The sequence below is a fragment of the Oncorhynchus mykiss genome, chromosome 12, assembly GCF_057628025.1.
Source record: "Oncorhynchus mykiss isolate SJ-2025 chromosome 12, ASM5762802v1, whole genome shotgun sequence".
NCBI classification, from domain to species: Eukaryota; Metazoa; Chordata; class Actinopteri; order Salmoniformes; family Salmonidae; genus Oncorhynchus; species Oncorhynchus mykiss.
In genome coordinates, this window is record NC_143033.1 from 62,211,823 (window position 1) to 62,235,124 (window position 23,302).

The following is a 23,302-nucleotide window of genomic DNA, read 5'->3' on the forward strand; positions in this document are numbered from 1 at the left end:
GATGGCAATGTCAAAGATACAAGTTTCCCATATCCATCTGTGGCTACGTTTTCCCTGCGCTATGTAGCAACAACAGATAACATCAGTTAGCTAAATAAGGTTAGCATGCTAGCAACCTATACTGACATTTACTGACAGCGGTTATTTCGCCACTACACATGGAAATCACCCACAATGTTCACATCCTCAATTCGTGAATATGTATTAGCAGCCAGCATCATCCTTCAGAGGTGGAACCTGAAGGACAATTTATGCTATAGGCCAGGAGTTACGTCGAAATAGGGTGGCATTGCCCTCTGGTGGGGGCCTTTAATCTATAAACTCTAATCCTCCAGATATTTATTTACATGATTGCACATGTGTCATCTTGATGTTGCAAAACAGTCAAAACCCAATTTTTAAGCACTTGTTTTCAGGTTATAACAGTTTCTGTATGGGACGTTATAATATCTAGTCTACATTGCGCAGTCGCCCAGAGTTGCTTTCCCGCAAGACTAGGACAACATGATTGGGTGGGATCTTTTTTATCCAATTTTTGCGATATCGACAATGCAAAACTCATATTGTAATTGCATAGATGATTGTAAAATAGTAGTCTCACAGTCACAATAATGATTTTGATAGTTCTAGTTTAGCTATCTCATTCCACCATGTAGGTAGGGAGGGGCGTGTTTCTCTTTCATTTTGCGGTATTCGTACTGTATGCGGGGCTCTTTTGTTAGGGAGGGCGGGCCGGGCCGCAGGAGCACAATGACTTTTCAGATAGTAAACTAGTAATGCGATGAGGACTGACCAAAGCAGAACAATGATATGCGAGTGCTTCAAGCGCGGCATATCCAGCATTTCCACAAACTGACGTCGGTGACCTGCTTGAGCATTTTGGAGAAATTCTGCAGAGGTCCTGCATCTGTTTGAGCAGTCAAACATAGTAGCCCAAGTAACGGGCGATCCAGGCGCAAGGGCGAGGCGAAGACATTGGATAGCATCGTCATCAGATGCGCAAACCAGTGGGACAGGTTCCAAAAACGCAGTGGCAAAGGATGTCTATTTAGGACTTTTTAGCATTCACGCTTCCCCACTCCAGGCAACGGAATTTAAAATGATGTCACTTATAGAGTTGAACGATGACCAGAGATGGGTGCCTACACATGTGAATGTCACTGTCCTTCGTGCAAGGGGTTTGCGGACGAAGGGCAAGCACGGGAGCCGTTATGTTTACACCATCATTCAGGTTGGGAAGGATAAATACACCACCGGTTTGGTCGAAAAGGCGACTGTGCCAGAGTGGAATGAGGAATGTTGTTTCGAACTTCTCCCCGGAATACTGGAGGCTGGGGGTCGCAGTGCATTTCCTTCAGGGAGCGGCGACTTGGTCCTCACCGTCATGCACCGGGTGCTTATCGGACTTGACGTGTTTCTTGGTCAAGCAATCGTCCCCCTGGATAAAATATTTCAAGATGGAATGTGTCCTAGAGATGAGTAGGTTATTTTCACTTACTAATTTAATACGCTAGTGATGAGGAATTCTATTTCCACTGATTAGGCTACATGCAGGCCTAGGCTAAATGATCATATCCCACGAATTATAGCCTTTTATTGCCATTAATTTGACGTGATTGACAGTAACATTTGTAGGCCAAACTATGGTATGTTGGTAGGGTGGGGAATTCAGACAAGTATGAGAAGAACTGGGCGTTTATTTACGGTGAAGATCAGTGGGCCGGGCCACCCCTGGATTACTGGTGCATAGTTGAACTACACTGAACAAAAATATAAATGCAACATGTAAAGTGTTGGTTCCATCTTTCATAAAACATATTTCATTCAAGTAATTTTGTGTGCACAAATTTGTTTACATTCCTATTAATGAGCATTTCTCATTTGCCAAGATAATGCATCCACCAGACAGGTGTGGCATATCAAGAAGCAGATTAAACAGTGCGATCATTACACAGGTGCACCTTGTGCTGAGGACAATAAAAGGCCACTTTAAAATGTGCAGTTTTGTCACACAACACAATGCCACAGATGTGTCAAGTTTTGAGGGAGCATGCAATTGGCATGTGGACTGCATGAATGTCTACCAGAGCTGTTGCCAGATAATTGAATGTTAATTTCTCTACCATAAGCAGTTTCCAATGTTGTTTTAGAGAATTCGACAGCACGTCCAACCGGCCTCACAACTGTTATGAAGCCCTTTTGTGGGGGAAAAAATGTATTCTGCTTGGCTGGGCCTGACTCCCCAGTGGGTGGACCTGGCTGCGAAGTCCTTTCCTTATATGAAAAGTCTTTGAAATTGTTGCATGTTGCATTTATATTTTTGTTCAGTATATTTTCATAACATCTCAGAAGTTATCTTTTTTTATTTATTATTATTATTTACCTTTTATTTAATCAGGGAGTCACCATTGAGATCATTTTCTCTTTTACAAGTGAGCCCTGCATATACAATTTCATAACATCCATATGAAATCCAATATACCATATGATAAACAATATAAAACAAATCAAATACAGCACAACACATTTTGCACAGACAAACATAAATATACACAATATACACAAAACCCCTTACAATCAGAAAGAGTGGTTACATAATAATCACATTTAGCCTTTTTGATCAGTCTTACACATTGATTCCTCAGTTGGCTAAAATATTGACAATTCGGGCCTAAGTCTGTGTTACTGGTTTTGAAGGGGGGCATGAAAAAAAGTGTGCTTGTTCACCAAAAAAATGTAAAGTCCCTCTTAGTGATGACACGAGGCATAGATGTATGCCTTTTCACTTCTCTGACACAGACAACTGGTCACTACAATCCAGGGGTGAAAACCCCACTAGAAACATACACTACATGACCTAAAGTATGTGGACACCTGCTCGTCAAAGACCTCATTCCAAAATCATGGAACTGGTCCCCCCTTTGCATCTGCAACAGCCTCCACTCTTCTGGGAAGGCTTTCCACAAGATGTTTGAACAATCCTGCGTGACTTGCATCCATTCAGCCACAAGAGCATTAGTGAGGTCGGGCACTGATGTTGGGTGATTAGGTCTGGCTCACAGTCAGCATTCCAATTCAAGGTGGTCAATGGGGTTGAGGTCAGTGCCCTGTGCAGACCAGTCAAATCAAAATCAATCAAATTCATTTATAAAGACCTTCTTACATCAGCTGATATCTCAAAGTGCTGTACAGAAACCCAGCCTAGAAGAAACCTAGAGACGAACCAGGCTATGAGGGGTGGCCAGTCCTCTTCTGGCTGTGCTGGGTGGCTACGGTGCGTAATTACCCACCCGATATCTGCACGAAGACTAGGGTTAATTACTGTAGGATTTGGGGAAGCTCCATATATTATCTCATCTCTCTTCTGTGGTGCCCAGTGTGATTGTCTTTTTTCTTGTGGTCTGGTGTGTTCAGCAGAGGGGAAGAGCAAGATATATATATTTTTTTAAACTTCTGACTATGGCGTCTAATGTAGATGAGTTCATTCTCTTTCCATCAGAGGAACTGTTAGAATGATGTACTAAAGAACAGCTGTTGTTGATTGCTGAACACTACAAGGTTTAAAGTAGTGATAAACATCCCAAAAATTATATTAGGTTAATATTGAAGGCCAATCTGATGGAGAGTGGTATTCTTGAAGTTATCACTGGGGCAGCATCTCCTGAGGACTCGCCGTCTCCCCGTAACATTACAATGGCCGCTCCATCTGTTAGTCCTAGTAGTTTTCTTTTTGAACAGCAGAAAAAACTGCTTCTGTTACAGCTAGAGCATGACCGTGTAAAGTATGAAAAGGAATTGGAATTTAAACAGGATTTGGAGCGTGCTAAAATCAAGCTGCAGCAAGAGGCTAGAGCTGGTTAGGGAAGGAAAGCTCTCAGGGTAGAGTTTACTCTGGGAAGGTGACCCAGATTTACCTAGGGTTCGTTCCTTTTTTGGTCGTGCCCCGGACACATTTGATATTGTTGGGAACTTACGGTTGTTGCCTAAATTTAATGAGCAGGACCCTGAGACATTTTTTGTTGTTGTTTGAGCGTGTTGCTGGCGCTAGGAGTTGGCCTGATTCTGACCTCACTTTAATGTTGCAGTGTGTGTTGACTGGTAAAGAGCAGGAAGCATATTCAGCTCTTTAGTGTAGGTTAAAATGGCTGTGTTACAGATTTACGAATTGGTCCCTGAGGCTTACCGCCAATGATTTAGAACTTTAGAAAGGGATAATAAACAGACTCATGTTTAGTTTCCACGAGAGTTATCTTCACAGTTTAATCGCTGGTGTTCTGCCTCTGCAGTTATAACTTTCCAAGGGCTGTGTGATCTGATTATGCTAGAGCAATTTAAGGACACAATCCCTGATCATATAGCCACGTACATTAACGAACGAAAAGTAAAGACTGTCGCTGAAGCTGCGGTTTTGTCGGACGAGTATGTTTTGACTCACAAAAGTGTCTTTGTAGAGCCCTGCATTCGGAGTGAGTGGGGGCGTTTGGAGAGATTTGGGCCTCGCTCACCGAGATACTTTGGTTGACGGGCAGAGTTTCATTCAACTAGGGTTGAGCCTGACAACCGTGGTAAAGTTGATTTTGGTCAAGAGTGTCACTTCTGTCAAGGTTCGGGTCATTAGAAAAACTAATGTCTGGTTCTCAGGGCTAGGGGTAAATTCAGATCTAAGCCAATGGCGTTAGCTGCGCCTGGTCCACATCAGTTCACTCCTGACACAGTGTCTCATGCCCAGGGGCATGTGAAAGTCCATGTTGACGCAGACTATTTACCTTTCATTACGTAGAGTTTTGTGTCTGTTAGGAAGTAAGGACCTAGTGCCAGTGAAGATCCTGAGAGACACAGGTGCCTCTGAATCGTTTGTGTTGGAGTCTGTGTTACCCTTCTCTGCTGAGACTGATTCGGGGAATAGTGTTCTAATTAGGGGAATAGGTTTGAACACTCTGTCAGTTCCATTCTAACAGTTCCATTCTAACAGTTCCATTGGGCGGCAGGGTAGCCTAGTAGTTAGAGCGTTGGACTAGTAGGTTGCAAGTTCAAACCCCCGAGCTGACAAGGTACAAATCTGTCGTTCTGCCCACTGTTCCTAGGCTGTTGTTGTAAATAAGAATTTGTTCTTAACTGACTTGCCTGGTTAAATTGCATGAACTTACGTTGGATTGTGGACTGGTGAAAGGTGAGATTGTTGTGGGGGTGCGTCCTTCGTTGCCTATTTGAGGGTATTGACGTTACCCTTGGGATTAACTTGGCTGGTGAGCGTGTATGGCCTGTCGTGTTTCCATCTCTTGTGATTTCCGCTAAGCCGTCATTTGTAGGGATTCCTGATGAGAGTGTGCAGAGTTTCCCAGAGGTGTGCTCTGCGTGTGCAGTGACGTGTTCTATGAGCCATGGCGACCTGGTCACTGCACCGGCTAAGGGAGGGGGAGGCAATTAGTCAGGTTGTACCAGTTAAGCTTTGTGAGATGGTGTTGACAACTTCCCACAACAATGTTGCTGGACATATGGGTGTGAGGAAAACCTACAACTGCATATTAAGACATTTCTTTTGGCCTAGGTTAAAGAGGGATGTTTCTGAGTTCATCAACTTGTCACACCTGTCAATTAACTGGTAACCCTAATCAAGCTATTAAGCCGGTACCACTGTTTCCTATTCCTGTACTCAGCCAACCTTTTGAGTATCTGATTATTGACTGTGTTGGTCCTCTGCCTCGTTCTAAAAAAGGTAGTAGTTACCTGTTCACTGATGTGTCAGACCACTAGGTTTCCTGCTGCCTATCCTCTCCGGTCTATCATGACTAAGTCTGTGCTAAAAGCTTTGACTCAGTTTATCTCACTGTTTGGAATCCCTAAGGTCATTCAGAGTGATCAAGGATCTAATTTCACCTCTAATCTGTTTGCTCAGGTTCTCCAACAGCTCCATATTAACCTCTCTGGGATATGTGGGACGCTAGCGTAAATCCAGCCAACAACAAATATAATTCATGCCTTACCTTTGACGAGGTTCTTTTGTTGGCACTCCAATATGTCCCATAAACATCACAAATGGTCATTTTGTTCGATTAATTCCGTCGATATATATCCAAAATGTCCATTTATTTGGCGCGTTTGATCCAGGAAAACACAGGTTCCAATTTAAGCAACGTGACTACAAAATATCTCAAAAGTTCCCTGTAAACTTTGCCAAAACATTTCAAACTACTTTTGTAATACAACTTTAGGTATTTGAACGTAAATAATCAATAAAATTGAAGATGGGATGATCTGTGTTCAATACAGGAGGAAAACAAACTGTAGCTAGCTTTCTGGTCATGCACCTCTATCTAACAGTACAATTGAAGTGACCCTCGTTCTGAACAGGGCTACTTCTGCATTACACAAAGGAAAAACCTCAACCAATTTCTAAAGACTGTTGACATCCAGTGGAAGCGGCAAGAAGGTCCCTTGGAAATCTGGATTCCCAAATGAAAACTCATTGAAAAGAGAGTGACCTCAAAATACCCTGTCACCAAGAAGTTAAACACAATTTGTCTAGCGCCTATCATGTGCAAAGTCAAGGAGTGCTGGATTGTTTCCGTCAAACACTTAAGTCTTTGTTGAGAGCTTATTGTACTCAGATGGATAAGGATTGGGAGGAGGGATTGTCTTGGTTACTGTTAGCCGCTAGGGAGGTTTCACAGGAGAGCACAGGTTTCAGTCCAAATGACCTTGGGTTTGGACATAGAACTCCACACACCTTATCTGTTCTCCAGGATGACTGGTAGTCTCCCGAGCCCCCTCAGTCCCTGTTATCTTATGTGTGTAATTTCCGGCGACAGCTGGTACGCCGCCGGTGAAATGGTTAAAGAGAAGCTATCATCTTCACAGGAGAGGACGAAGGACATATTTGGCAAACTGATCGGCAAACTGAGCCTCGTCACTTTAGTCCAGTTGATCAGGTTCCTACTCTGCTGCCAATTGTTGGTTCTCCTTTTCAAGCCAAGATTCAAGGTCCATATACGGTTGTGCGCCAGTGGACTGAGCAAAACTATGTAGTTGCCACTCCAGAACGGGGAAAAGCACACCAACTGTGCCACGTAAATTTGTTAAAACCCTGTTAAAACCCTATTATGCACGTTCCTCTGAGGCTGAACAGTGGGAGTCTACAGAGGACTTGTTATTTTGGCCGATACCGATATTTCGCTAGTTTCTTGTCATGCTAGGTGCATGAGGAGGAAGATGTTCCTGGTCCCGACCATTGCATACTGCAGGGTAGATAGAAAAATTCAGAGTCACTGGATATTTTAGACAACCTTCTCGCTCATCTACCTGTTGATTGGTGGGAAGAGATGGTCGGTCTGATTCAGAGATTTCCAGGTTTGTTTTCTGATACACCTACACACTTAATAGAACACGATATTGATGAGTAGGGCACGTGAAATCTCTGCCATTACTACACCCTCTGGTCTATACTCATATTTGGTTATGAGTTTCGGCCTGCGTAATGCACCTGCCACTTTTCAGCGACTTTATGAACAGGGTTGTCTCCGGTCTGGCCGGGTGCGCTGTTTATCTGGATGATGTAGTGATGTATCCAGATACTTGGGAGGAACATCTGTCCCGTATTCAAGCCTTGTTTGACCGCCTAGCTGCGGGTCGCCTTACGATCAATCTGCCTAAATGTGAGTTTGCTCAGGTGACCGTTACATACCTTGGAAAGGTGGTTAAGCAGGGTGAAGTGCGTCCTGTTCGGGCTAAGGTGGTAGCTATTGATGCTTTTCCACCACCAACTACTAAAAAGGAACTGATGCGTTTCTTGGGAATGATTGGTTATTACTGTAGTTTTTGTAGGAACACTCCATTGACCCATATGCTGAAAGCTAAGGCTGTTTACGTATGGTCTTCTCGTTGTCAACATACTTTTGAAGATGCAAAGAGGTTGCTTACCTCAACTCCGGTGCTGGCTGCTCCTTGTGTGGATTTGTCATTTATCTTGCAGGATGCTAGTCATGTGGGGGCAGGTGCCGTTTTTGCTGCTAGCAGATGAGTCTGGTGTTGAAAGGTCTGTTAGTTTCTTTTCCAAAAAGTTTAACCATTATCAGTTGAATTACTCTGTCATTGAAAAAGAAGCACTAGCACTCATATTGGCGCTACAACACTTTGAGGTGTATGTCGGGTCGGGAGTAGTACCTATTGTTGTCTACACCAACCATAACCCTCTCACCTTTTTGAGGTCCATGATGTGTCCTAACCAGAGGATAATGAGATGGTGTTTATTTTGACAAACATTCCATCTTGATGTGCGGCACATCCGGGGGACTGATGTGCTCTCTCGTGCGCCCTGTTCCTGAATATCCACGTGATTTTATTTTGTGTTTGGTATTGTTCTATTTCTCCTTTCTGTTCCCTTCTGGTCTCATTTTCTTCTTTCCTCTTAAAGGTTGCTTCCTGTGTGCAAAGGTTGCTGAGGTCTGGGGAGGACGAGGTTGGCTAGGGCAAGTGGAAGTGTGAACACGTGACCCCGTCATCAATTTGGGACGCAGAAGCTGGGTCAATTTGTTTGTGTGACCGGTATGGGCTCGGGTGTGTCCCGGAATAAATACACCTCTTCCCCATTCATTGAGGAGACTCTCCATGCAGATACTGATAGATTTTGGTTGTGGCATTTTTTGTGGCCTGTTTGTTTGCGTTGGCACCTTTCTACACCCCTCATTATCACATTTATGCACGCAAACACTCACTTACACTGCTGACTACACACACACACACCATTGTTAATTGTATTTAGTTTACTTTAGTTAATAAATATATTTTGATATTCCTCATCTCCACGTTGTCCCCCTTTTTGTTACGAACATTGAGCCGGTTCGTGACAATATATAGTGTATTTATCTGGATTATTGTCAAAATAAGATCACTCGGTATATTTCGATGGATCTTTAGGATTTGGCCGTGTAGGCTCAGTTATCAGCTGAGATGGGTTTAGCTCAGAGCAAATCTGACACTGGCGTCCTCCAATTAATATTTAAAAAATCACCCAGAATTAATAGTTCAGATTTACCATACTTAGATAGAAATTCAGATAAAGCTTTAAGGTCAGATGGAGTCTCTAGTACAAGCATGCTATGATCAGTAGGTAACCCCTTATTTGAAAATACCATAGAATTGGTATAGATACAAGATTGTCTAGAACTGAACCATAGGGCCTATGCCTCAAGCAAGGACATGGTTTTTCTAGGCTGCATGCCCATAATCCCAATAATCATAGCACATAGCCTACTGTAAAAAAAAAACATTTTAATCCATAGAGACGTGAAGGAGAAGCTCGTCGGATGTTGATCTCTTCTCGTGTACCATAACCTAGTTTAGATCACAAATGAGTGATTCTTGTTGCAAGATGCAGGCGTCATTGGCTTGCCCTTTCATTTCATTTCATTTCAAGGGCTTTATTGGCATGGGAAACATATGTTAACATTGCCAAAGCAAGTGAGGTAGATAATATATAAAGTGAATATATAAAGTGAAATAAACAATAAAAATTAACAGTAAACATTACACATAGAGAAGTTTCAAAACAATAAAGACATTACAAATGTCATATTATATATATATATACAGTGTTTTAACAATGTACAAATGGTTAAAGGACACAAGATAAAATAAATAAGGATAAATATGGGTTGTATTTACAATGGTGTTTGTTCTTCACTGGTTGCCCTTTTCTCGTGGCAACAGGTCACAAATCTTGCTGCTGTGATGGCCCACTGTGGAATTTCACCCAGTAGATATGGGAGTTTATCAAAATGTGATTATTTGTGGATCTGTGTAATCTGAGGGAAATATGTCTCTCTAATATGGTCATACATTGGGCAGGAGGTTAGAAAGTGCAGCTCAGTTTCCACCTCATTTTGTGGTGTGACGACCCTCCCACTCTGTCTGCCGTATTTTCTCTTTGTTCTTGTTTCCTCATTAGGATGCCGGTGGGCGGAGTTGGGAGGGTCGTCAGCTACATGGGAAACACCTGGGCCAGGTGTGTCCCAGGATAAATAGACCTCTTCCACATTCATGGAGGAGACTCTCTCCATGCAGACACCTTTGTAGATTGTGTTGTGGTTCTTGGTGGCTTTTTGTTTGTTTGCTTTAGCATCTTTCAACACCCTGCATTATCACATTCATGCATGCAAAACACTCACTTACATTACTGATTACACACATCATTGTATATTTTCCTTAGTTGCTTTAGTTAATAAATATATATTTTGTTACTCCTTATCTCCACGTTGTCTCCCTTTGTTACGGGCTTTGAGCCGGTTCGTGACAGTGGGCAGTGAGCACATAGCCTGTCTTCTCTTGAGAGCCATGTCTGCCTACGGCAGCCTTTCTCAATAGCAAGGCTATGCTCACTGAGTCTGTACATAGTCAAAGCTTTCCTTAATTTTGGGTCAGTCACAGTGGTCAGGTATTCTGCCGCTGTGTCCTCTCTGTGTTGGGCCAAATAGCATTCTAGTTTGCTCTGTTTTTTTGTTAATTCTTTCCAATGTGTCAAGTAATTATCTTTTTGTTTTCTCATGATTTGGTTGGGTCTAATTGTACTGTTGTCCTGGGGCTCTGTAGGGTGTGTTTGTGTTTGTGAACAGAGCCCCAGGACCAGCTTGCTTAGGGGACTCTTCTCCAGGTTCATCTCTCTGTAGGTGATGGCTTTGTTATGGAAGGTTTGGGAATCGCTTCCTTTTAGGTGGTTATAGAATTTAACAGCTCTTTTCTGGATTTTGATAATTAGCTGGTATCGGCCTAATTCTGCTCTGCATGCATTATTTGGTGTTCTACGTTGTACACGGAGGATATTTTTGCAGAATCCTGCGTGCAGAGTCTCAATTTGGTGTTTGTCCCATTTTGTGAAGTCTTGGTTGGTGAGCGGACCCCAGACCTCACAACCATAAAGGGCAATGGGCTCTATGACTGATTCAAGTATTTTTTAGCCAAATCCTAATTGGTATGTTGAAATTTGTTCCTTTTGATGGCATAGAATGCCCTTCTTGCCTTGTGTCTCAGATCGTTCACAGCTTTGTGGAAGTTACCTGTGGCGCTGATGTTTAGGCCAAGGTATGTATAGTTTTTTGTGTGCTCTAGGGCAACAGTGTCTAGATGGAATTTATATTTGTGGTCCTGGTGACTGGACCTTTTTTGGAACACCATTATTTTGGTCTTACTGAGATTTACTGTCAGGGCCCAGGTCTGACAGAATCTGTGCATAAGATCTAGGTGCTGCTGTAGGCCCTCCTTGGTTGGTGACAGAAGCACCAGATCATCATCAAACAGCAGACATTTGACTTCGGTTTCTAGCAGGGTGAGGCCGGGTGCTGCAGACTTTTCTAGTGCTCGCGCCAATTCGTTGATATATACAGTGCCTTGCGAAAGTATTCGGCCCCCTTGAACTTTGTGACCTTTTGCCACATTTCAGGCTTCAAACATAAAGATATAAAACTGTATTTTTTTGTGAAGAATCAACAACAAGTGGGACACAATCATGAAGTGGAACGACATTTATTGGATATTTCAAAAGTTTTTAACAAATCAAAAACTGAAAAATTGGGCGTGCAAAATTATTCAGCCCCTTTACTTTCAGTGCAACAAACTCGCTCCAAAAGTTCAGTGAGGATCTCTGAATGATCCAATGTTGACCTAAATGACTAATGATAAATACAATCCACCTGTGTGTAATCAAGTCTCCGTATAAATGCACCTGCACTGTGATAGTCTCAGAGGTCCGTTAAAAACGCAGAGAGCATCATGAAGAACAAGGAACACACCAGGCAGGTCCGAGATACTGTTGTGAAGAAGTTTAAAGCCGGATTTGGATACAAAAAGATTTCCCAAGCTTTAAACATCCCAAGGAGCACTGTGCAAGCGATAATATTGAAATGGAAGGAGTATCAGACCACTGCAAATCTACCAAGACCTGGCCGTCCCTCTAACCCTTCAGCTCATACAAGGAGAAGACTGATCAGAGATGCAGCCAAGAGGCCCATGATCACTCTGGATGAACTGCAGAGATCCACAGCTGAGGTGGGAGACTCTGTCCATAGGACAACAATCAGTCGTATATTGCACAAATCTGGCCTTTATGGAAGAGTGGCAAGAAGAAAGCCATTTCTTAAAGATATCCATAAAAAGTGTTGTTTAAAGTTTGCCACAAGCCACCTGGGAGACACACCAAACATGTGGAAGAAGGTGCTCTGGTCAGATGAAACCAAAATTGAACTTTTTGGCAACAATGCAAAACGTTATGTTTGGCTTAAAAGCAACACAGCTGAACACACCATCCCCACTGTCAAACATGGTGGTGGCAGCATCATGGTTTGGGCCTGCTTTTCTTCAGCAGGGACAGGGAAGATGGTTAAAATTGATGGGAAGATGGATGGAGCCAAATACAGGACCATTCTGGAAGAAAACCTGATGGAGTCTGCAAAAGACCTGAGACTGGGACGGAGATTTGTCTTCCAACAAGACAATGATGCAAAACATAAAGCAAAATCTACAATGGAATGGTTCAAAAATAAACATATCCAGGTGTTAGAATGACCAAGTCAAAGTCCAGACCTGAATCCAATCGAGAATCTGTGGAAAGAACTGAAAACTGCTGTTCACAAATGCTCTCCATCCAACCTCACTGAGCTCGAGCTGTTTTGCAAGGAGGAATGGGAAAAAAACTCAGTCTCTCGATGTGCAAAACTGATAGAGACATACCCCAAGCGACTTACAGCTGTAATCGCAGCAAAAGGTGGCGCTACAAAGTAAGGGGGCTGAATAATTTTGCACGCCCAATTTTTCAGTTTTTGATTTGTTAAAAACGTTTGAAATATCCAATAAATGTCGTTCCACTTCATGATTGTGTCCCACTTGTTGTTGATTCTTCACAAGAGAATACAGTTTTATATCTTTATGTTTGAAGCCTGAAATGTGGCAAAAGGTCGCAAAGTTCAAGGGGGCTTACTTTCGCAAGGCACTGTATGTTGAAGAGGGTGGGCCTTAAGCTGCATCCCTGTCTAACCCCACGACCCTGTGTGAAGAAATGTGTGTTTTTTGCCAATTTTAACCGCACACTTGTTGTTTGTTTACATGGATTCTATAATGTCGTATGTTTTACCCCCAACACCACTTTCCATCAGTTTGTATAGCAGACCCTCATGCCAAATTGAGTCGAAGGCTTTTTTGAAATCAACAAATCATGAGAAGACTTTGCCTTTGTTTTGGTTTGTTTGGTTGTCAATTAGGGTGTGCAGGGTGAATACATGGTCTGTTGTACGGTAATTTGGTAAAAAGCCAATTTGACATTTGCTCAGTACATTGTTTTCATTGAGGAAATGTACGAGTCTGCTGTTAATGATAATGCAGAGGATTTTCCCAAGGTTACTGTTGACACATATTCCACGGTAGTTATTGGGGTCAAATTTGTCTCCACTTTTGTGGATTGGGTTGATCAGTCCTTGGTTCCAAATATTGGGGAAGATGCCAATTGGAATTTGTTGTCTGTATATTTGATAATTTCATTGAGGATACCATCAACACCACAGGCCTTTTTGGGTTGGAGGGTTTTTATTTTGTCCTGTAACTCATTCAATGTAATTGGAGAATCCAGTGGGTTCCTGTAGTCTTTAATAGTTGATTCTAAGATCTGTATTTGATCATGTATATGTTTTTGCTCTTTATTCATTGTTATACAGCCAAAAAGATTGGAGAAGTGGTTTACCCATACATAGATAATAAATAGATAATTCTTCTTGTTTGTTTAGTGTTTTCCAATTTTCCCAGAAGTGGTTAGTCTATGGATTCTTCAATTGCATTGAGCTGATTTCTGACATGCTGTTCCTTCTTTTTCCGTAGTGTATTTCTGTATTGTTTTAGTGATTCACCATAGTGAAGGCGTAGACTCAGGTTTTCCGGGTCTCTGTTTTTGGTTGGACAGGTTTCTCAATTTCTTTCTTAGATTTTTGCATTCTTCATCAAACTATTTGTCATTATTGTTAATTTTCTTCGGTTTTCTATTTGAGATTTTTAGATTTGATAGGGAAGCTGAGAGGTCAAATATACTGTTAAGATTTTCTACTGCCAAGTTTACACCTTCACTATTACAGGTGAATGTTTTACCCAGGAAATTGTCTAAAAGGGATTGAATTTGTTGTTGCCTAATTGTTTTTTGGTAGGATTCCAAAATGCATTCCTTCCATCTATAGCATTTCTTAATGTTACTCAGTTCCTTTGGCTTTGATGCCTCATGATTGAGTATTGCTCTGTTTAAGTAGACTGTGATTTTGCTGTGGTCTGATAGGGGTGTCAGTGGTCTGACTGTGAACACTCTGAGAGACTCTGGGTTGAGGTCAGTGATAAAGTAGTCTACAGTACTACTGCCAAGAGATGAGCTATAGGTGTACCTACCATAGGAGTCCCCTCGAAGCCTACCATTGACTATGTACATACCCAGCGTGCGACAGAGCTGCAGGAGTTGTGACCTGTTTTTGTTGGTTGTGTTGTCATAGTTGTGCCTAGGGGGGCATATGTGGGAGGGAATGCTGTCACCTCCAGGCAGGTGTTTGTCCCCCTGTGTGCTGAGGGTGTCAGGTTCTTGTCCGGTTCTGGCATTTAGGTCGCCACAGACTAGTACATGTCCCTGGGCCTGGAAATTATTTGATTTCCCCCTCCAGGATGGAGAAGCTGTCTTCATTAAAGTATGGGGATTCTAGTGGGGGATATAGGTAGCACAGAGGAGGACATTTTTCTCTGTTAGGATAATTTCCTTTTTGAATTTCTAGCCAAATGTAGAATGTTCCTGTTTTGATTAATTTAATGGAGTGAGTTAGGTCTGCTCTATACCAAATTAGCATACCCCCTGAGTCCCTTCCCTGTTTCACACCTGGTAGTTTGGTGGATGGGACTACCAGCTCTCTGTAACCTAGAGGGCAACCAGTGGGTCTGTCTCCTCTATACCAGGTTTCTTGCAGGATGACAATATTACCGATTTCTTTGGTGAAGTCCGGGTTCCTGCTCTTTAGGCCAAAGGCAGATGACCTCAGGCCTTGGATATTCCAGGATGATATAGTGAAGGATTTTTGTTCCATAGAGTGTCCAATGTTGTTGGTCGTGGTTTGGCCTCAGGCCAGTAAGTGTGAGCAGAGCCTGCTGAGCATCTGGTACATGCCATTGGCTTGGGCGAGTGTGAGAGTGGGGGTTGGGACTGTTTGCCCGCTCACTACCTGGGCGTATGAGTGGCTTCCATGTTGAGGCCCTCTTTGCGGGGGTGGGGTGCATGGGGTGGGCAGGAGTGGCATAGGTCTGATCTGAGGGGGCCTAAATGGGGTGTGGGCATGGTTGACGTGGGGGGGTGTTGATTGGTTGGGGTGGGGGTGAGGATGTGTCTGGGGGTGCTGTGGTCTGGATGTAATTCCTCTTGGCGTAGGTCCAAGGGGGGGTCCTGCAGGTCTGGGAGGGTGTCCCGCTGGTCTGGGTGGGGTGTCTATTGATCTGTTGCTCCTGTGTGAAGTGTTGGGGATACGTTTGAGAGCGTGTTTGGGAAAAAGTTGTTTTTCTTCTATATATTTCCCATTTGAGTCCATAAGTAGTATAATCTGTGTCTTGTGTTTGTCCTCAGTGGGTGTGGGGGGGTTGTCAGAAGGGCTATCAGGGTGGCTGACAGGGGGGGTGCTCAGAGGGGGTGAGAGCCGCTGGGCTTGGGGTTCTTTATTTGTCTGTTCTGCTGTGATGTCGACTCTATGGTCAGGGTGTGGTGTGTGCTATGGTGTCGAGACTTTTGTCGGGTGCTGAGGTGGGCTGTTCTGCTGGCTTCTCTGTGGGGGTGGCCACCTCTCTAGTGGGTTGTTCTCTGTCACACGCCGTCCCCCTCAACCTCTCCTCCGTCCCCCCTCACCTCCATCCCCCTCAACCTCTCCTCCACCAGCAGTCTGATCCTCTCCTCTTGTGCTCTGTTCTTCTCCTGATAATGCTCTTTCTTGTGTTGAAGTTGTCTCACCACTGTCCAGAGTGCAGATATGTCTCTCTCCACCTCCAGCATTCTGGGTCTGGTTAAGGGGGTGTTGTTGTGCTGGACTGTTGTCTGGGTCTGTGCTGACTGAAGTGTAATCACCTGCTGTTCCAGCTCCACCTGCCTTACCTCCAGCTGGGTGAATTTGTTCTTCATTTCAATGAGGGAGTGGTAATCTGTGCTGGGAGGTTGACTCTCCGCTGGGGGTTGCTCGCCTGTGGGGTTACATAATGAAGAGGTCTGGTCTGACCCGCTCGGGGTGGGGGTATCTTTATCAAGGGAGAGCTTCTCCTGCTGGGCTAATTCTTTAATTTGGTGAAAGTCCAGCTGAAACTGTTTGGGGTTACCCTGTACAAGTACTGTTCCGGACTTATAGAGGTTTATATTAGCTGACTCAGAGTCCTCGTTGTCAAGTATTCTGAGTTTCCACCCCAAAGGTTGCATGTTTGAATCGCACCAAGGACAACTTTAACATTTTAGCTAATTAATAACCTGCAACTAATTACTACTTTTTAGCTACTTTGCAACTACATAGCATTTTAGCTAACCTAAAATGCTGTAGCTAACACTAACCCCAAACTCAAACATTTAACCTAACTCCTAAACTTAACCCTAGCTTAGCTAACGTTAACCATCTAGCTAACATTAGCATTAGCCACCTATCTAACTTTAGCCACAACAAATTGGAATTCATAACATATGTTTGGCTAGTTCGTAACATATTGTACGTTTTACAAATTAGGAACATATCATACGAATTTTAATTCGGAACATATCGTATGAAATTGATGATGGACATCCAGAAATTAATACATACCATATGAACATAACATATCATACTAAATGGGGTGTTGTGGATTTATGTGCAGAATAATATAAAATGTTCTGCGACCAGGTTGTCACAGAAGAAACAGGTTGGCTGTAAGCAAGAACAGACCAGTATGCATATCAGCCTGAACTCAGGTGTAGATGTAACATAGTAAATCTAAATCAGGGACACTCCAATTAGTGTGATATGTTACATTTCTTATGATATGTATTAATTTTTGGATCTCCATCCATTTTGTATATTTTTACGAATTGCAATTCGTAAGATATGTTACAAACTGCAATATATTAAGAATTAAAAAAATGTATGATATGTTTCGAATTCCAATTTGTTGTGCCTAACATAGTTAGGTAGCTAGGTGGCTAACATTAGCTAGGTGTTAGGGTTAAGGTTAGGATTTAGGTTAGCTAACATGCTAAGAAGTTGCAAAGTAGCTTAAGAGGTAATTACAATGAACAAAAATATAAATGCAACATGCAACAATTTCTAAGATTTTACTGAGTTCATATAAGGAAATCAATCAATTGAAATAAATTAATTAGGCCTTAAACTATGGATTTTACATAACTGGGAATAAAGACATGCATCTGTATACCTTTAAAAAAGTTAGGGCCGTGTATCAGAAAACCTGTCAGTATCTGGTGTGCAGCGTGATATCTCCTTCGCATAGAGTTGATCAGGCTGTTGATTGTGGCCTGTGGAATATTGTCCCACCTCCTCTTCAATGGCTGTGCGAAGTTGCTGGATATTGGCGGGAACTGGAACACACTATCGTACACGTTGATCCAGAGCATCCCAAACCTGCTCAATGGGTGACATGTCTGGCGAGTATGCAGGTCATGGAAGAACTGGGACATTTTCTGCTTCCAGGAATTCTGCTTCCAGGAATTCTCCCTTGCAACATGGGGCTGTGCATTTTCATGCTGACATATGAGGTGATGATTGCGGATGAATGGCACGACAATGGACCTCAGGATCTCATCACGGCCTCTCTATGCATTCAAATTGCCATCGATAAAATACAATTGTGTTCGTTGTCCGCATCTTATGCCTGCCCATACTATAACCCTACCACCACCATGGGGCACTCTGTTCACAATGTTGACATCAGCAAACCTCTTGCTCACACAATGCCATGCACATGGTTGTGAGGCCGGTTGGACGCACTGCCAAGTTATCTAATAGGAGTTTGGAGGCAGCTTATGGTAGAGAAATGTACATTCAATTATCTGGCAACAGCTCTGCAGTCAGCATTCCAATTTCACTCTCCTTCAAAACTTGAGACATTGGTGGCATTGTGTTGTATGACAAAACTGCACATTTTAGTGGCCTAGTGTCCCCAGTACAAGGTGCACCTGTGTAATGAGCATGTCGTTTAATTAGCTTCTTGATATTACACACCTGTCAGGTGGATGGATTATCTTGGCAAATGAGAAATGCTCACTAACATGGATGTAAAGAAATGTGTGCACACAATTTAAGAGAAATAAGCTTTTTAACTTAACCAGCATGGATAGCCATGCTGGTTAAATGTATCATGAATTCTAATTAAGTCACCGACAGTGTCACCAGCAAAACACCCCCACACCATCACACCTTCTCCTCCATGCTTCACGGTGGGAACCACACATGCGGCGTTCATCTGTTCACATACGTTTTTGGTTGGAACCAAAAATCTCAAATTTGGACCAAAAGACAGATTTCCACCGGTCTAATGGCCCACTTCAGTCGCTTCTTCTTATTGGTGTCTTTTAGTAGTGGTTTCTTTGCAGCAATTCAACCATGAAGGCCTGATTCCTACAGTCTCCTCTGAACAGTTGATGTTGAGATGTGCCTGTTACTTGAACTCTGTGAAGCATTTATTTGGGCTGCAATTTCTGAGGCTGGTAACTCTAAGGAACTTATTCTCTGCAGCAGAGGTAACTCTGGGTCTTCCTTTCCTGTGGCGGTCCTCATGAGAGCCAGTTTCATCCTAGCGCTTGATGGTTTTTGCGACTGCACTTGAAGAAACTTTCAAAGTTCTTGACATTTTCCAGATTGACTGACCTTCATGTCTTAAAGTAATAATGGACTGTCATTTCTCTTTTGCTTATTTGAGCTGTTCTTGCCATAATATGGACTTGGTCTTTTACCAAATAGGGCTATCTTCTGTATACCACCCTGTAGTGTCTTTAGTATCATTAAAGGTGAAGACTGTTATTTTATCAAATCAATTCTCTGTAATTATTATTACGTGATTAAACTATTCATGTAAATGTAATTAACTAAGAAGTTGGGGCACCACGGAAAATTTTCAGATTACAAAGTTAGAATTTTCAGAATATAACTCTTCAGATATTTTAATATCTTCTATTAGTGAATTATTCTTTACCTTATGTCAGTCTCATTTCAAACGTCGTAGAATTCTTGGTTATCTGCACGAACCCAGCCCACCATGAATCATCCATACACCAAATAATTTATTTACTAACTAACTAAATAATCACAGAAATGCATAACAAACAACAATAGATATTGGTTACTAACAATAATAGGGAAGATCACCAAGTGGGCTAAATCGATATGACAGCTTGGTATACAAAGGAAAGGGGGTGTGGACTGATAAAGGTGCGGGAAAGACGAATGGATTCATTACACACAGTCTAATTATATACATTGAAGAGCTAATCCTTCGCACATGAACGGCTGTTCATTCGAGTATGTTGGAATTACGCCCGTATGTCATTGTTGTCTTCTCTGTTGGAATCCGGTCTGTCTGCTGGAAAGTTCATCAGAGTCTCTCTGGTTGCGTTTCCCCGAAGATCAAAGTATTTCGTGGTTAGAATGGATACTTCAGAGTACCATTCAGAACCTTTCTCATAGATAGATGTTTCGGCGGTTGTCGGTAGTCGCATCCTAGGTTTACATCATTTCTAGCTGCAGTCTAGTAATTAGTATCTAAGATTTTCTCTTATTCTGTAGGGATCTATAGTCTCAGAGTTTAACAATTTCCAGCCATGTAGCTAATGCTCCACGTGGTATGGTTAGGAATTCAACAACCATTGCAGCCTTGCATGGTCTGATGTGAATTTCCTCAGGAGTGGGATTTATTCCTAACAATAGAAAAGGGTGGTTCCATGATGCCTGATCCTGTCTGTGCTCACGGGGGTGTGGCCACTGACTAGTTAAACTTTACCGGGAATACAATTCTCTCAAATGAAAGGTTAACCTCACATTACATCATTTCAGAAATATTTTCATCTTTACTCATTCATTTTATACAAGAATTAGATGCAAACCTCATAATTGCGGCACCTGTATAAACAGAGTTAGGGTAATGTGGCTGTAGTGTCTTTCATGAGGTGACAAACATGAAACAAAACGGACCGGGTCGTAGCTGGCTTCTCAACCGACCGTTTACACATTCTCCAAATGGACATATTGTTTAATTCTTCCATTTTGGGGATTTAGGAGTTCGGCCAAGTGAAATCCTTTGTTCACTGTGTGGTCTCTCTCTCTGCATGACCAGGTGGAGAGAGTCTCCGCCAGGAATTTATGGCCGGAGATAACAAAGAATGAAGAATGAAGAATAAAATATATTAAAATATATTTTGATTTGTTTAACACTTTTTTGGTTACTACATGATTCCATATGTGTTATTTCATAGTTATGTCTTCACTATTATTCTACAATGTAGAAAATTGTAAAAATAAAGACAAACCCTTGAATGAGAAGGTGTGTCCAAACTTTTGACTGTTACTGTATTTCACAACGGTTTAGATGGTACAATGATTCTCTACACTATGCATTGCTTGTTTTGTCACATAAACTGAAATTAGGCAAACTATTAGAATTTTAGCAACCAGGAAATGGCAAGTGTTTTCTGGATATTGCACCTGGATATTGCGGCAGTGAGCAAATTTCAGGTCTGCTGAGCGCAAACTTGAACTTTGTGAAATTTCGGTACAATTTCCAGCACGCGTTTACTGTGAACACTGAGGGTGTACCACTGAGGGTGTACCTACAGTTTTAAAAGTGGCCAAGTAGGCTACTCTGTCTATTTGATCATAATGTAGGCCTACCAGAGTGGACTACCATCAAAAACCTTTGGAGAAAAAGCATCCCTTGACATTTTAACATGGAAATAGCTGTTCTATCATTCAGCCTACATTAGCAGCCAATGTGTGGTGTTTAATGTAGGCCTACATTCCACGAGACTTGAAAAAACATGCAGGGCTCGACGTTAACCTGTTTATTCACTTGTCCTTCAGACAAGGAGGTGACTGAAAATGTTGTTGTGTTGTTTGATGCAAATAAAATGCATTATTATTCCCATGCCATTATTACAGAGAATTAGACAAATTATGCTACTCTCTACTTATTAGCTAATTAGCTTATTCAAGCCTGCTTAAAATACAACACTGCCCCTTAAAGACAAATAAACGCTTTTTAGCTGACACACTTTTCAAAGATGTCTAGAAATGTACACATTTTGTGCTCTTGTAGCAAGCAATCACTCCCCTATTGCTGACTACAAATTTTCTATAACACACTAACTAGCAAAGGATATGAACAAAATATGCACACGTGGCTACATGCAGCTCTAACTTTGATCTCAAAACAAGCGCATCTCACAAACACTCATGCTGTAAACCCAGTCCAGTTCCAAGTAAATGCCACAGATCCATATATGGCAATGGTCTATTTGCATATAGGCCTACTGCAGCTCTGATTGTTTATTCTGCACAGGTATGTGTAGAGTATGTGTAGAGTATGCTGCATTGAAAGTGGCCAATATTGCGTTGATTCAATCACAATTGCCACATTAAAGGGACATTTTGATGGTGTTAACAGGGAAAACTCTAGAACAGTGGACACTTACTTTCTGAGTCAAATTGCAAGCCAAGATCTACCGCTCAGATTTTTTTTAACATGACTTAAAAAACTTAAGCATATGCAAGATTAACCTATTAAAAGCAGTACTGTAGCAGTGAGGTTTGTGCAGTAAGTTATAGGCCCAATACATTATCACCGCAAATTGGATTTGCTTGAATTGCCCTGCCGATGCATTGTTGTTCTGGCCATTTATATTTAAACATTTGAGGTAGGCTATATGATCACACCGGTAATAGATCCATTGTTGTATTACTTGTGAGGCACAGCTGAGTGAGCATACATTTAAATAATTAGCTTTTTACTTTTATGTTATTGGGCTGATGGTGACTGCATCTGATGGTCAGTCTCAGTGGCGAGAGAGAGCATCAAACTGAGGATCCGCCTCTCAACATCCCCCTTTCTTCCACTGACACTGACCAAAAGGCCACAGGAGGTTGGTGGCACCTTAATTGGTAATGGCGGGAGCGTAATTAGTGGAATGGTATCAAATACATCAAACACATGGTTTCCATGTTTTCGAAGCCATTCTATTTGCTTCGTTCCAGCCATTATTATGAGTCATCCTCCCCTCAGCAGCATCTACTGATCTGAGCCATCCGATTGGCCAGCAATAGGCCTATAGTGCACTTGATTTGCTCTCTGGGCCCGTCGGGAAGGCAGAGTTTGTACCTTCAGACGTGAAATGGTTCAAAATGGCAACAGGTCGCCTACCCGGCGCTCATCGGGTGCACCTACCGCCAACAGCCCGAGACAAATACAAAAAAAGTAGGAACATAAGGCTTTATTGTTGGGTTTTTTACAGAAATGTTTGGCGATCATCTAGGAATGCTTTGGAGATCGACCGGTTGGTGACCACTGCTCTTGAAAGTTGAGTGAAATTCAATCTTGTGCTTCTGTGGGTTGATATTTCTTCTGTGCTGAGTCTCGGGGCTACTGCGCACCCATGCACAGCTTAGAGGGAACATTGCCCACCATACCATGAGACATCCATGTCTTTATCACTGGAAAAGATAAACGGTTGAGTTTGATATCACTTACAAACAGGATTGTCAAACTATTTTATGATTTCTTGAAAAATATGTTTTGATTATTAAATAGTTGACATTTTCTTAAACCTTTTAATGTCAATTATATATGTTTTTTTTCTTCATATTCGGGCATATGTTATAGCTTAGACCCTACTACACACTGAGTGTACAACACATTAAGAACACCTTCCTACTATTGAATTACACCCCCCCACAGGAATACCGGCCCATGTTGAGTCCAATGATTCCCACAGTTGTGTCAAGTTGGCTGGATGTCCTTTGGGTGGTGGACGAATCTCGAATACACACAGGAAACTGTTTAGCGTGAAAACCCCATTAGCATTGCGGTTCTTGACACAAACCGGTGCGCCTGGCACCTAGCGTACTACCATACCCACTTCAAAAGGCACTTAAATATTTTGTCTTGCCCACTCACCCTCTGAATGGCACACATACACAATACACGTCGCAATTGTCTCAAGGCTTAAAAATCCTTTAACCAGTCTCCTTCCCTTCATCTACACTGATTAAAGTGGATTTAACAAGTGACATCAATAAGGGAT

At 42.3% G+C, this 23,302-nt stretch overlaps 1 protein-coding gene across 2 annotated transcripts in view; it reads left to right on the plus strand.

Moving 5' to 3' along the window:
- Positions 1-467: 467 nt before the first annotated feature.
- Positions 468-23,302, plus strand: part of LOC110537867 (rab11 family-interacting protein 5) — a 41,626-nt gene continuing 18,791 nt past the window's right edge. For both annotated transcript variants that reach the window (XM_021624299.3, XM_021624300.3), the window contains exon 1: positions 468-1,479. In XM_021624299.3, coding sequence (XP_021479974.3) covers positions 1,100-1,479 — 380 coding nt within the window. In that variant the 5' untranslated portion in view covers positions 468-1,099. The remainder of the gene's footprint in view (positions 1,480-23,302) is intronic.